The sequence below is a fragment of the Streptopelia decaocto genome (genome assembly GCF_964273445.1).
Source record: "Streptopelia decaocto genome assembly, chromosome: 7".
NCBI lineage: Eukaryota > Metazoa > Chordata > Aves > Columbiformes > Columbidae > Streptopelia > Streptopelia decaocto.
The window spans coordinates 24,498,687-24,514,353 of record NC_138661.1 but is presented as its reverse complement, the minus strand read 5'-3'; the positions used below and the strand labels follow the sequence as shown (position 1 = coordinate 24,514,353).

The 15,667-nt window shown below is 42.6% G+C and overlaps 1 protein-coding gene across 4 annotated transcripts in view; it reads left to right on the top strand.

Moving 5' to 3' along the window:
- The first annotated feature begins 2,331 nt into the window (after positions 1 to 2,331).
- GPATCH2L (G-patch domain containing 2 like) overlaps positions 2,332 to 15,667 on the top strand; it is a 38,118-nt gene continuing 24,782 nt past the window's right edge. For 2 of the 4 annotated variants that reach the window (XM_082057860.1, XM_082057863.1), the window contains exons 1-5: positions 2,332 to 2,400; positions 3,285 to 3,954; positions 10,372 to 10,436; positions 13,720 to 13,896; positions 14,270 to 14,349. In XM_082057860.1, the coding sequence (XP_081913986.1) occupies positions 3,296 to 3,954; positions 10,372 to 10,436; positions 13,720 to 13,896; positions 14,270 to 14,349 (981 nt within the window). In that variant the 5' untranslated portion in view covers positions 2,332 to 2,400; positions 3,285 to 3,295. Of the gene's footprint in view, positions 2,470 to 3,284; positions 3,955 to 10,371; positions 10,437 to 13,719; positions 13,897 to 14,269; positions 14,350 to 15,667 lie in introns of all 4 variants that reach the window. The other 2 variants (XM_082057861.1, XM_082057862.1) reach the window with 2 other exon arrangements.

Below are 15,667 nucleotides of genomic sequence, written 5' to 3'. Positions count from 1 at the left end.
GGGAAAAGAAACCTGTATGTACAGGTTATATCCAGTGGTGGATAACAATCCAGTCGGGATAAGAGCCACTGAATATTCTCTATCCCTAGAGCATTTCACAAGCAAAACTAGTGCTGAGAAGACGGGACAGTTACCGTTGTCCACACAGGGCGCCTGCAAACTGCACAGAGAATAAATAATTTGCCAGGGACGCTGGATGAAGTTGAATGAAGGCGAGGATTCCAAATTCATGGTCACTGGCCCACTCCAAAGTGAACGTTGTAAGACACAACAGAAATACCATAAACTGCTTGAAAACAGATTAACCAAACTGTCCCATTGTATTTCTCTGATTTCTATTCCAATTTTTCTGATTTTTCTCTGTACACATTAGTGCTCCATTGCTGCACCTTTAGTTCTTGAGACTCTTCTAATTGCAAAAGCAGCTTCTGCCCTATCTTTTGCTTTTGCTTTACCAGAAAATCACCCCCCTCGCCCCCAAATCTGCTGCCTTTACTCAGGCCAAATGCTGCCAACATCTGTGGAAGTTCAGTTTGAATTGCTGGAAATGGCTAAAAAAATTGGACGGGTGAAGAAAAAATTATACCAGTTGCAAAACAGTTTGTTGACCAACAGAAACAGCAGAGAACTATTTGGGAAAACGAAGGGAAAACAAGAGAAATTAGAATGGCCATCCGCTGCCATCTCCCCAGGACTTCTGAACACAGATTTTCTTTTACACAATCGTTTGGTTTGTTATCCTGCCTGGAACAGCCGCCAGTACCGAGCGCTTGAAATGAAGAGGTAAGAAGCTCTGAAGTGAATGTTTACAGAATAACCTTCCCATCAGGGGAGTTTCTCTCTAACCCAGACATTTTGTAGCTATTTTATATCCCTAACCATGAAAAAGGATTGCAGCACTGAAACAGGATTAGATTTTAGGAGGGATTGGCTCTCAGATTTGACAGTAAAAAGAAAACTCCTGTATTGGAAATAGGAAACTGGCAGGGAAAACAAAATATTGCAGGCAAATTGGGGGAGTTTCTGCCATTGAAGGGGTTAAAAAGACAAAAGGACAGAATTATACAGACAAATTGGTACGGAGAAAATAACTTAAATGAAGTCAGTTATTGGGAATGGGATAAAAATGGCCTAGCCTAATGGCTGTTTTTGTTCTTTTAATATTTCTTTTCCAAGGAAATTTCTCAGAGAACTAAAAGCTAATGAAAATGTTAACATGACAGCTCAGATCGACATAAAGGACTGGTTAGAGAAATGGTATGTAGAAAGCTCAGTGAACTGAAACGACGACTGTCCTATTGGGGTGTAGGAATCAATGGCAAACCCAAGGATTCTCTTGTTTGTTGAAGTATCTCGACAGACTAGGGAGGGTGCCAGAGGACTGAGGAAAATCAAGTGCCGTACCCGTGTTTTGCGGGAGGGAGCAGAGAGGAAGCAGTGATCTTGGTAATTATTACCCTTTCAGAGTAACTTCTGCTCCTAGTGAAATGATGGAATAAACAGAGGCAGAAAAAAATGCAAAAATACAAAGGTTGAGAAATCTATGAGTAATAAGCTGCAGCATAGGTTTATAGAGAAAAAAATCACATCAGACAAACGTGATTATCTGACTGAATTTACAAAATTAGTCAAGACAATGCCATGAACACAATATAACTGGACTTCGGCAAACCCTTTGATATGCTGCCTTGTAAAATGTTACTTGAAAAATGAGCCAGTATTGGCTTGAATATGAATGCAGTTACCTAGGTTAAAAAGGAACAAAAAACAAAACACAAAAAATCCTACAAAAACCTAACCACAAACTAACAAAAAACATGAAAGCTGAGAAATAACAGGGAATGCTAAGCAAAACGGGATGGTGGCAGGGTCACATCTGGCTTTATTCTGATGGCTGCCGGTGATGTGTAAGATGATAGGAAAAAAGGCGCAAGGCTTAAGGAGAGGGGAATAACCCAGAGAGGTTTAATTTAGGAGATGACTAATTTCCATCCTGATATATGCGATTAGTGTGCCAGCAGCGAAATGGAGGAGTTTGTGTACCGAGTTTATTGGTTGCCTATTAAAAAATAATATAACCAAGCAACTAAAGAGTAAACGTATGGCAAGAGTTGCCCCGTTAGCAGGTAAATGATCTGTAATGGCTCCAACGGCGGCATCAACCACAGCCGAAACCGGCGGAGGAGCGATTAAAACCCTAGGAGCCCCGGGGCCCGGCCTAAGGGGTGGGTGTGAAGGCGACGGGCGCAGAGCGCTGCCCCGCCAGCGAGGCCGCTCCGCCGCGCAACCCCCGCCCCCGCCGCCAGACCCGCCCCGCAGGCGGGGCGGGCGGAGAGGAAGTGGCCCGGGGAGGCCGGAAGCGCCGGTGACGAGGGGGCTGGCGGAGCGGGGCGCCGGACGGTGAGCGGGGTCGGGGTGAGGCCCGGCGGGCCCGTGACGGAGGGGGGGCGACCCGGACAAGGCTTCCCGGTAGGGCCCGGGGGTTGTCCGGCGGGGCACGGGCTTCTCCTCAGAGGAAGGGGACGGTGTGGCCGGGTGCGTGAGGGCGCTCGGATTAAGGGAGGCGGCCTGCGGCAGCAGGTGCTTCACCGGCATAGGGGTGCGGGTGTTTCTGAGCCCAGTAGGAGGTGGGGAGAGAAATCCCCTGTCGGCAAGGCACGATTGGGGAGAGGGAGGTTGTGAGGTGGGGGATTTGGGATTAGCTGCCTGACAGCCCCGAAGGTGGGAGGTTTTGGCGGTGGGAGCTGGGGCTCGGTCTCATACACCCAGTTCCAAGGAGCACAGGGTCCTGCGCGCTTTGTTTTGCTGTTGAAGTGATGCTGGCTCACAAGCTACCTCTTTTGCCATCTGTTTTATTCTTCGCTTTGCTGCTTGTCTACTTTTTTGGGGGATTCAATCTGTTTGCTGAGCAGGCTAATGTGTTTCTGTGGCTTACCACCACCAGGTAGTGAACTAGTTGCAGGCTCTCATACCCTTAAGATGTGCAATAGAGCATGTTGCTTCAATGCAAAAGATTCAACCGTAAGGCCTTTTCAGACACAGAGCACTTAACTGCTGCAGTAGTGACATCTCTGCTACCACGGTTATAAGAGGGATTTAACCCTTGCAAAAGGAAGGAGTAAAGGTTAGCCCAAGAAGTGGAAGTTGTCCTGCTTTGGGTTCTCCCAGGCAACTCCAAAGTACATGTGTAACTTGGTTAATGTTACAAAGTCTATAGCCTATTGTAGTCTAGTGATGTATTGGTAGCAGCATTTATGTCTGTTGCTCATTGTTGTCATTTTTAGTAGCATTGCCAATGGATGAACTGGTGCATGACTTGGCCTCAGCCTTAGAGCAGACTTCAGAACAAAACAAGCTGGATGAGCTATGGGAAGAGATGGCCCTAAGCCCACGGCAGCAGCGGCGTCAGCTTCGTAAGAGACGGGGTCGTAAAAGACGTTCAGACTTCACGCATCAGGCAGAGCATGCCTGCTGCTACAGTGAGGCCTCTGAGTCAAGCTTGGACGAAGCTGTCAAGGATTGCCGCGAGGTGCTGACAGCCAATTTCAGTGACTCTGATGACATGGCAGTGGTCAAACGACACCCAGCTCTCAGTGCCACCTTGAGGAGCAAGCAACACTCGTGGCATGAGTCAGACTCCTTTACAGAGAATGCACCCTGTCGACCTCTCAGACGCCGACGGAAAGTCAAACGTGTGACATCAGAGGTGGCTGCCAGTCTCCAGCAAAAGCTCAGGGTGTCAGAGTGGAACTATGAGAGGGGCTGCAGGTTCAAGTCAGCCAAGAAACAGTGTCTTTCGCGCTGGAAGGAAAATGCCCTTTGGACATCATCCAGTCATGGCCTTCGTGAATCAGGGGAGAACAGGCCCTTCCTCAGCAAAGGGGGAAGGAAGGAGCGGATGGAGTGTGAAGCTGATGAACAGAAACAGGGCTCAGATGAAAACATGTCGGAATGGTGAGATCTCAGTTTCTTCCCTGTTCTAGTCAGATGGCTGCTTTGCTTGCGGCTGCTTGTAAATCCTGTGCCTTGCTTTTAGAAGTTCTTATCAAATTATTTGGTGCGGTTCTCTTTTTGAAAAGAAATAGCTCAGAAACTTCTAAGCTGTAGATTTTTTCCAAGTCTTTCCTGTCAGTGCTGTACTGATGACCCAAAACACTTCCTTGAAAAGCTGGCAAGCTGATATGTTTCTGGCTTCTGTTACACAAGGGGCCCTCTGAAATGTCTGGCCCTTTGGCTGCAAAGTGCATGCTTGTGGCCTGAGGCTTGGAGAGCAAATCCACCGCTGGCACTTGCTTTGCATGGCTGATACGAACTGATCTCAGTTTCTTGTTTTCAGAATTTACCATAAGTAGTAATAGAGAACAGATCAAATCTCCCGTCATGACTCCTAGCCCTCTGTGCATGTACTGTGTGAACCTCAGTCAAAGCATCTCTTCTGTGGATCTAGAGTAGCGTCCTGAAAGGCTAGCTAGGGGCAAACGTACCTAGGCGATAAAGAAGTTGGTGGAAACTGAATTAATACTTACAGAATAAGCTTGTGCAAACAGTGGAGTCTGTCATGTCTTTGTGTTCAGTTTTGGAGAACTTTGATTTGTGGCAGAATCTCTTACAAGAGATAAGAACAAGCTGTGTAAATGTCATGGTCCAAGTTTGTTTGTGTGTCAGTATTGGGAAGTTTTCCCCTTGAATATGGCTTTTATTCTCTCTATAGAAGGTTTGGTGTTATGAAACTGCTTCTGTACGAAGAGATTTTTCAGGTTAGAAAAGAAACAAGTGCTGAGAATCAAATGGAGGAGTTTTCTTAATGAATGGCCTACAGAAAGTGAATAGGGCTGTTTACTTGCTAATTATAATTATGTAAGAAGCAGGAGACATTGAGGAAACATTAAAAAATATATATTTTTTCATAAAACCTGAGGTTTGGAACTCTGCTGTGGGACATTCTGGAGGTCCAAAATGTAAATGTATCCAAAAAGGAGATGTAGAGCATAGATTTATCAGGGGCTGTTAAGCATTACAGTCCAGATAGAAGATCTGACTCAGGAAGCCTTTAAACTGGTGACTGCTAGAAGTTGGAGGAATATACAGAGGGAACAATCAGTCTATATTTGTCATGTTCTCATTCTTTCTTCATGCATCCACTAGGCACTATCAGGTAGAGGACACTACAGGCACTATCAGGTAGAGGACACTACAGGCACTATCAGGTAGAGGACACTACAGGCACTATCAGGTAGAGGACACTACAGGCACTATCAGGTAGAGGACACTACAGGCACTATCAGGTAGAGGACAGTGGATTTGGAGAGTATAATTGTTTGATCCATTCATACATTAAGGTTTGTTTAAGTGTGCTGGCTTTCTAGCTCCCGCAGTTTGTTAGAGTGGATGGGTGGCACTTGGTTATTGAGGGCTTTGTGGATAATAGCTGGAAGGACACATTTCTCAGTGGTATTTTCTGGGAGACTGTGGAAAGCATAGGCTGTAGTACATCCTCACTGTCCTGATCCAGGGGACCACTGTTGCATTGTTGCATTTTTACTGAATCAGTGTGGTTTGCACGTAACTGTTAGAGGGTGGAAGTACCAAAAACTGGCCATTTTTTTCCTCAAAATTGGCTATTGTTTGCTTTAAAAGTGAGTGCAAAGTTGGCCTTTTCAAGAGACTATTGGATGCCTTTTTGTTATTAGTTATTAAAAGCACTTTTATTTTTTCAGAGCTATTTGCTGGTAGTCCGTGAAAGGGAATGTACTGAGTAGTCCCTGCGTGTTGCATATCAGTGGTGATGGACTGAGAGATACCCTTACTTGATGTGGCAGTGATGGACAGTGTTGCTTGAGGTTTTTTTTCCAGCAGTCAGAGTCTGTTCCATCATGTCAAACTTGAACTTAAACCAGCAAGGCTTTCATCCAGTCTTTATTTGTGCCAGCCTTTGAAAGAGTAAATAAACATCTTCATCTGGACTGTTACTTGAGGACCATGCTGGGAAATCACTTTGTTCTGTCTCAGTTGTCCCTTGCTCTCAAACTAATTATTGTGTAAGTGTCTGCATCAAATGACAATTACCATCTGCTGCCAAATCCTTGGGATTCTCTTTGGAAAGCCAGGGGTTGGAATATTTGACCTCTCCAACACCACATGTGTGATCTGTGAGCTGTGGCTCACTAGGGAGGGTCAAAGTTAGAGGGAGAAATTCATAAACCCTCTTGACTGCAGAGTATCCCTCACAGCAGTGAATGATCATGCTTTGGTCTCTGCTGCTCTAAATATAGTGTTTGACTACCAGCAGCAGAATGAAACTGGCTGTGCTTACCTCACTCTTGCTCTGCTCTAGCTGTTTTTTCTGCCACTGTAAGAGAAGTACTTTGCACAGATGTCTAACAAGGGCACATCCTGAGGAAGGGAGAAGAAGACTGGATGCCTAAGAGAGCGAATGGTAGGTTGTCATCAGACAAGCTGGTGGGATGGAGAGTGACCAATACAGCATGTGGGACTTGGAAGCAGTCTGTGATGATCTAGTGGTTTATGAAACACTTGGGTACTCAATTGGTTTCACTACTGTTTACTTATCTAGCAGTGAGGAGTGTCACAAAACTAAGTGTTTTTAGACAAACTAAGTTGTATATTCAGAACAGGTTTGGTTTTTTTTTTGTTTTTTTTTTACAACTTTTTTCCTCCACTCCAGTGACACTTGCTTTTCTTTGTTATGTAGGAATGAATCTCTGTAAATACTAAAGCATGCAGCATTTCCTCTGCTTTCTAGAAGTCTACTTATACTAAGTCAGATCAAAACCCTAGTGTATTCAGTAGATAAACTCCCATTCATTGAGGAAGCTTTGGATATAGATACTTAATGAGGAGGTAGTTTGTATAGTTTACTTGTGGGACTGCACCCACTCTTTTCCTGGAGGCAGATGTGCTGCAGTATTGTGATTCAAAGTGTGTGTAAAATTAAATCTTTGAAATTGTTTCCCAAACATAGCAAGAGATGAACACAAATTGAGAGAAGGAAGGATGTGCAGGAACATGATGAGGGAACAATGATGGTTCTAAGCTGGGTAATGACATGACTCAAATCCTGATATATAAGTGATTGTGGAAAAAACAGTGGAAGCAAGTGGACTTAGTTTAAGTAGCCATTTGTATATTTGTACAAAAGTAACAATTAACTTCTAAGACTGTTAGAAGTAACATGCCTTTCTGTCCCTTAATGCTTTGAGATTCCCTGTAGCCATAATAAAGCAAAGGCAAATTATATATAGAGTGCTGAAGTTCTTTCTCTTGCTGGTCTAAGCTGAGTACTCCCAGAATGGTCTGGGTTTGGCTTGAGGGCTGAACAAACCATGGTCCAAGAACTGTCTGAAAAATCTCTTTGATATGCTTACTAGTGAGAGATGTGCACTTTGTCTACTCTTAAGTGCCCTAACTCTTAATGTGACTTTTTCAAACTGGAGATTGTACTGACCCACCAATGCTGTGTGTTGTCACTGGCTTGGTGCAGATGTATTTGTTGTGGTTTAACCTGGATAGTCAGCTAAGCCCCACAAAGCTGCTCACTCATTCCTTCCCAGTAGTACGAGGGAGAGAACTGGAAAAGTGAGAAAACTCGTGAGTTGAGATAAAGTCAATTTAATAGGTAAAGCAAAAGCCATGTGTGCTAGCAAAGCGAAATAGGAATTCATTCACTGCTTCCCACGCGCAGGCAGATGTTTAGTCATTTCTGGGAAAGCAGGGCTCTATCATGCATAATGGTTACTTGGGAAGACAAATGCCGTAACCCCAAATGTCGCCGATTCCTCCTTCTTTCCCCCAGCTTATATTGCTGAGCCTGACCTTACATGGTGTGGGATATTCCCCTGGTCATCTGGGATCAGCTGTCCCGTCTGTGTCCACTCCCAGCTTCTTGTGCACCCCCAGCCTTCTCATTGGCATGGCAGCATGAGAAACAGAGATGGCCTTGGCACTGTTTAAGCACTGTTCAGCCATAACTAAAACATCAGTGTGTTATCAACAGTATTTTGGTCATAAATCCAAAACATAGCACCATAGAGCTACTATGAGGAAAATTTAACTCTGTCCCAGCGCAAACCAGTACAGTATTCTGGCCTGGGGGTGTGACCAGTGTTCATTCTGAGTATGCAGTGCAGTACAGTCGCTTTACCCTTTGGAAGGGAGCTGTTTCAATGACAGCCCACAGTGGCAGTCAAGAGCATGGCTAAGCTGATGAATTGGAGGCCAGTCTTTCTGTAAAGAAAAAATTCCTCTCTCTTGGAAGGCAAGTGACAAAGACAGAGTGTTCAGCTTCCCCTCCTTATGCAGCTCAGCCTGACCTTCTGCAGCCCCTCGGTGCCTCTTGTTTTCTTATTTTTATAGAAAATCAATATCCCTCCTGACACAAACAATAGCTCAGGCGAAAGAATAAATGGGGGAAACCTGAGATCTCTGTCCATCACCTCTCACTTTAACTCCCCCAAACTATTTAATTATAAGCATGCTTTGCTCCAGGTGTTTGCAACAGTGAAACTGCTAAATGAGGACCATTTTAGCCAAAGATTGGGTGATCAATAACACTCTATAGCAGTAGCTTGTTGGATCAATAGCATTCATTATTTCATGGTTAAGGTAAGTAGCCTCCTTTGCAAGTGGAGGTCATTAATCAGTGCTTACTGGACCTGCAGAAAGGCTTGTGTAGGAGTCTAGTGTGTGTTCATCCCTGAAGTGTAAAAGGGGTGGTAGAGAGGATGAGATCTGTGGAAGTTTGTTCCGGCAAAGCACTGGCAGTAACGTGTACTATAAGGAACTAGAGAGCTCTAAGTGCAGCAGCATGGCTGAAGTACCGTTAATATGGTCTGGGATCTTGACTTAATGCCTTTTCCTTTCTCAGGCACCTTTCCTCTGAGGATGCTAAAACTGTTATGAAGCAGTTACTCAATCCTTGCATCTGCTGCTCATGAGGACTATTAATCTAGGCTTTCAAAAGGGAAAGCAAACACACTAAGAGATTTGTCCAGGGTCATACACTGGGTTGGTAGGAGAGCTAGGAATGAAACAAATGACTTGTGGTTCTCAGTCCTTGGCCTTAATTGCTATGGTGTATTTGTGGGAGGGTGAATAGATGGCTAAACTTTGTAATGGAGTGATTTGGAACTTGATATTAACTTGCGTACTGGAATATGGGAATGATGTACAGACTGTTCATCCCCTAAGTTTAAACGGCCTTTATACAATGATGAAGATGCAGAGTTCGGAGATATCCAGCATGATGAGTTGATTTGGTTATACTTTATAGATTACATTTTCTAAGAGCAATAATATGCTCACAAAATGAAGTTTTATTATGTGCCTGCAATTCTTTGCAGTGACACATCTTGTGATCCCTCATCCTTCAGCCCTTTGAATCAAGGGGTATCCAGTTGATACTGGTTTCTAGTATGATCCAATTTCCCTGGAAAAAAGGGACCCAGAGATGCTTTCTGACAGCAGCACACCATAATTGCAGATTGGGCCTAGTGCTGAGTTACACCTGACGTTCGTATCTAAGGCCTTAGTGCTAAGGGGGCAGGCAGTAAGCAGTTTCTGCTTGTTCTGATATCTCTGAGCTAAATCAGAGGAAGCATTGCCTGAAGTGTCCAAGGATTGATTTAATATCAGCATTAAAGCCATGCTTGGGACTGACCAGAGCATGTAGTTTTGCTACAAATATTCATGCAGCTTTACAGTCAATTAATACCTTTCTGCACAATAATGTCTAGTTTAACTCTTCGGTTCAGGAATAAAGTCGCCTGTAACTGTTTCAGCAAATGCAAGGTGTGCTGTAATGAGGTTGCAATCATCAGCAGCAAGTCATGCTGTGCTAAGGTATTTAGCTGAAGAGCTGTGAATGTAGCAGCTGCCCTTCCCTCCAAATGAAATAAAAGTTGCCATAGATTGAAGGGGTTTTTGTACCTGTATAACATTTTTGAGAAAAAGGAATCTGAAGTAGAGAAGAACTTCACAGGGTTCTCAGTAGCTGTTAAGTGACCCAAGGACAGAGTTTTTAACTGCACTTAATTTCCTAGTGAGTATTCGAGACAATGTCATAGTTAGATTATTAATTCTAATACCCGAGGCAAATGTCATTGTATTAATTACTTTTTGATAACTTAGAACTAGACTAGATGCAGGTTTCTACTCTTTTCAAGTGATGCAGCATTGCTAGGTCTTAACAGGAAGCAATTATGTGCTGTGCCAGAGCCAGCCATGTGTCTGAAATGCATGTGAGATATGTAAAGCATTTGGAGCTCAGAGAAGCTAGTAAAATGTAATAAAGTGGTTTATGTTTTGTATCTGCTACAATTCTAACAGTGTTTGTTTCTTTGTTTTTTGTTCCAGTGAAACCAGCAGTGTATGCAGCAGCAGTGATACTGGCCTGTTTACCAATGATGAGGGCCGTCAAGGTAACAACTGTCCTGTGATTTTCCTCATCTGTTGCTGGGGAATTTATCTTAATTTCTTTACAAATACAAAGAAAGACCTGTGTTTGAAGAGGGACAGAGAGGGCTAGAAGTTAAAAAATGAGCTGAGAGCTACAAAGGTGTGATTTTGATAACAGTATGCTCATCCTGCTGAAATACTTTGCATGTCAGATCCATAAGATTTGAAATGTGAGACACTATTATTATGGAAAGGCACAGAAATACAAAAGGAGTTTTAGACCTCTCCATCATGAAAGAGCAAAGCTTGTAATTTATTTCTATAGGTATTTTAATTCTTGTCTACATACTATTAGTGCCTGAATCTGTTAGTCATTTTCTTTATGGGTGGGAAGAGATGATGGGGAAAAACATCACTTAGTATTGACAAGTCATCTAATGGCCTGTGCAAAGAAGACAATGGTAATATGTGAGAAGTTTTATTTCTTTAAGTACGCGTTCCTCACTTGCTCTTGTGTGCATTAATTAAGCCTAGCATTTTTAATGGCTGTTGTAGAAATGGTTTCTTAGGCCACTTAAATGTGGAGTCTAATCTGGTTTTATTTATCCGTGTCCAGTTTATGGGAGATACGGCAGAAGTAAGTGTGAAAGAGGTTGCGGTAGGCACATAGGCACTCAGGGCTATTATATTTGGAGCAGGTTGAATGTGACCCTAGAGACCTTTAATTCCATGCAACTTCTGGTGGTTTGCACTCCGATTCTGTCACATTTCACAAGCTAAGATTTGGATGAGATCTCTTCTGGGAATATGTGAGTGCTGAAGGAAGTAGTATCAATAAATCGGTAGGAAACGCTGCTTCCCCTGGCTTGTTACTGACCCAGGTATCTGTGTGTGAGGCAACTCGATGGCAGCAAATATGCTTAATATTTTCTGATGATCTGTTAGTCTGTAGTGATCTGCTGTGATCTTAGGTGGCTATAATACTTTCCCTAGGTGTAGGAATTTAAAATATTACCTTTGACTTTTGCTGAAAAAATAACTGTTTGCAGTCTCCCATCCTTAAAAAGCAACAGAAAAGTAAAATCTTCTGTCCTCTCTTTTTGCTGACGCTTGTTCTGGGGGAGCTGAAATTAGTGAGCACTTGCATATCAGATGATGAAGCAGGGTGGTGACTGAAGTGTTGAATTTTTACTTTATCACCCAAGGCAAGATTGACGTAGACTGGATAAATATATACATATATATATATATATATATACTTGTCTATATGCTTGCCCTATATACTTGCCCTGGTTTTATATCCTGTTTTAGACATAACTTTTTGGCTGCTACTAGAAGTAGCATACACAGATTAAACCACAACACTGGCCAAGATGTTTTAGCTTACAGTTATGTTAAAAAGGCTTTAAAAATGTTGTGCTTTCAGATTAAATAAGAAACATATTCCTTAACTTTTTTAGACAATTCCAAATCATAAAGCAAACAATAACAGCTCCCCAGTTCAGTCAGATGGAGAGAGCACAAAACTTTTTTCTTTGTCACAGATCACCACCTTAGAAATGTTTTTCTAGTACAATTCCAAACTGAATAATGGGAAATTTAGGATAGCAGTGTACTTAAATTGACTGTAGTTTGTTGGGGGGTTTTTTTTGAGGTTCTTCACTTCTTTTGAGGTTATGTCGTGTACTATTCTTGCTGTTGCTAATTAAATAGGTTGTCTTTGTAATTCCAGGTACCAGTGTACTTTTGTGAGCAGAGGATGGTCCTAGTTTATAAATTGATTATAAGCTTTTTTTGTTAAATGCGTTGGGACCTCTCACAGTGAAAGTTACTGTGGTATTAGCATATGATCCTGATAGTTGAAGTTTGTCTCATGAAAGTAGTGATTTGAGATATGACAGTGCACTGTGCTCGTAGATCCAAAGCCCTAGAGATATTTTTGCACAAATTATGATCATTTAGAAGAATTATCCAACATTACTTGTTTTTAAATTACTAAAAGGTGGACAGGGATATTTATGTTTTAAAATATATTTGTCACAAGCATGCTACATCAACTGACATATCACAGAAATAAAAAGCAGCGTCAGAGCTTTGAGATGAAGTGTTCTGACTGTCCTACCTGTTGCTGATTAGCATTGGTTTTGGGTGTTGCTTCTTCTGGTATGTGCAGGATTGCAGCATGGGATGGGGTTGTGCTTTTTGGTTGTTGTTGTGGTTGGTTTGTTTTGGTGGGTTTTTTGTTTGGTTGGTTATGTGTTGTTGTTGTTGTGTGCATTGTTTTTGTTTTGTTTTTCCTGGGAAGATGTGTGGGCAAGCATAATGGGCTTTAGTCAGTGATAATGTAACTTGGTGAGGAAAGGAGAATAAGTGGAGATGCTTGAGTTGAGACTTAATGGTAGGCAAATGACAGTTTAACCTAAGTCAGGTGTGTTAGGTTTTTAAAGCAAGGTGAAATGCCATGCAATTGCACAAGACTGTTAATTGAGCTACTGAAAAGCAAGGTGTGCCATCCTCCTGCTTTTCTTTTAGGCTGCTCATGTGCTACTGCTCTCAGAGGATTCCTGGCCAAGCAGATTTACCATGAATGGTGTCTGATGCAATTCAGTTTCAGACTGCAACTGCATTAATTACAGTGACCCTGCTTTATGGAGACTTTGGTCATGACTTGTAGGCGCTGCTCTAATTTTACAAAGAGTTTGTTGTTTCAAGAGATTATAAGAAATTTGGATTGAGGCAGACTCCCAACATGGTTAGTACTTACACTCAGAGTGACCATTTCCAATAGTCGTGTGTTTTCCTCTTAGCTGCTATCTTAGGAGACTAGGGACCTTTCTCATCAGTGAGTATGCTTCTTTTGCTTACTCTGTGAGCCTGTTCTTCTCCTGTTGTGAAGTCTCTCCTGTGACAGCTTATAACACGTGCGAAATGATTGACTTCTACCTCTGTCACAGTAATTACTTGAGAGAAAGAGTTCTGCATAAGACATCACACAACATTGAACTAAGGTTGATGAGATGCAGTCACAACAGAGTGCTAAAGCTGCCCTAGGCAGGTCTATAAAGAGGGCTTTGTTCCAGAGGGAAATTGTGTAGACTGATGAGTTGGATTGTTTAAAGAATTTAGTGAGGCCCCATAGTTACTGCAGATCATTGAAACAGAATGCAAATATAAGACTCTTCAGGAAGGAATTCAAAATGAGATTTTGGTTGTTTCACATCCAGAAATGCCTACCTGTACTGTTTTGTGGGACTGTCACGGGGCACATTTATGTTACTTGTGGCTAATTTCATGCTATTTCTTTAGGAGATGATGAGCAAAGTGATTGGTTTTATGAAGGAGAATGTGTTCCAGGATTCACTGTCCCCAACCTTCTTCCCAAGTGGGGAGCTGACCACCGATCTGAAGTGGAGCGGATTGACTCAGGCCTGGACAAGCTCTCAGATTCCACGTTCCTGTTGCCCTCACGGCCAGCTCAGAAAGGTGAGGTCCCTAAGGAATGCCCTGTGTTCGAGAACTTTTGATGTGATGGCAAGAGTAGATTCTGTTCATAGGTGCTGCAATTTCAACTGGTGTGAATGATCTGGTTTTTTAATGATTCAGTTAAAAATAACCGCGCTAGTGGAGAGGGTACTAAAATACTCATACCAGCTGCCCACATTCTTGAGTCTTTTTTGTTTTTTAATAGGGATTTTATGTGATTTGTGCATTAATGGGCATATCTGCCTCTTACAGATTGAGGAAAAAAGAGACAGAGGATCTGATCTGACCACTGAACTAACTATTCTTCCTGGTGGTTTTGTCATGAAGAATCTTTTGTATTTGTTACTCAGTTTTTTCTGGGTTTGGTTTTCAGGATTTCATGCTCGCCTGAATCGCCTTCCAGGAGCTGCTGCTCGTTGTCTCCGAAAAGGTCGGAGGAGGCTTGTTGGCAAGGTATTCCCTTTTGCAAGATAATAATTTAGTATTTCCAATGCTGATCAGTCCTGATGTACTATCCTAAGATATCATGTGAATTCTTTTCTGCAGGAAGGGGCCCTTTTCATTTTTTGTTTCAGGTTTTGTTTGATTTGTGTAACTGCTTTGACTGTCAGAAGTTGATTGAGTGACTAAGTGGATTTTAAGGTAGGTTTGGAGTGGCAAAGACAGTTGATCAGTGATAAAAGCAGTATGAAAGGAGGTCTGAAGATGAATGACAGGGAGAATAAACGTGAAGAAGATTTAGACAGAATGTAGGGGAAAATGACGATGGCATGAGACTTGTGCATGCTCATAATCTGAGACTACAAGGGCAGAGAGGTGACTCAAAGGTGAAGAAAGACCAAATTTTAGATAGGGAAGCAGACCGATATGAGTGTCAGCAAAGGAGGGTGGTTTTAACAGTTGCATTTTTAGTGGAGAGACAGAAGAATAAAAGGGTATATGCAATAATGTAGACAAATTTACCCAAAAGCCATTGACTAGGTTTATTACACGTAGGACAAACAACAAACAAAATATTACTCCTTTTTCTGAGGGAATAAGCAGTACCTTGCAGGTGCCTATCTAAAAGAGGGAGGAATATACCTGGTCAGGTCTGGATCTTGGAGTGTTGAGTGCTGTTGTCTCTTGTAAAAGATGTTTGTGAGAAGGAAGGTATTGGCTGTGTTTGGCTTTACTTTTATTGCAATGTGCTCAGTGCTTGTGAAAATATTGGCATATATTATGAGCTGGCTGGCTTTAGAGAGTTTGTTAGTAAGGTGTGTTGGAGGGGCCTGGGTTGTAGAGGAGTGTGACTTCTTCCTTCTGTTCAGTCACACTTGAAAGATCCTTGTTTGCCCCTTCTTTCTTCTAGTCACCTTGTGTAGCAGTAACCAGCATTTAAAATATGAACCCTCAGCTGGCAGGACACTGGATTTGGGTAGAGTTCCTCAGGCCACCTGCAAGTGGCTTGGCCTGTCGGCAGCACCTCTAATGATCTGAGTGAGAAGGATAATATTTACTTGTTTAATTCATCTTCATCACCTTAAAGGGATCTTTGTCATTTGCAGCAGAGGTCACTGCTCCCCCTTCCCCATCTCTCTCTAAATTGTAATCATAAATAATGAGTTTCATTCAGAGCTCCCCGCCAGCGAGCTGCTAATTACCAAAAGTACGGCTTGTAATTTACACAGTAATAAACCGTAAATTTAAACATTACGGCACTTTAAGTTAATTTTCCTGCTGTAACAAATAGCCCATCTTTCACCCCTGCTGCAACCTTACGACTCCCCCC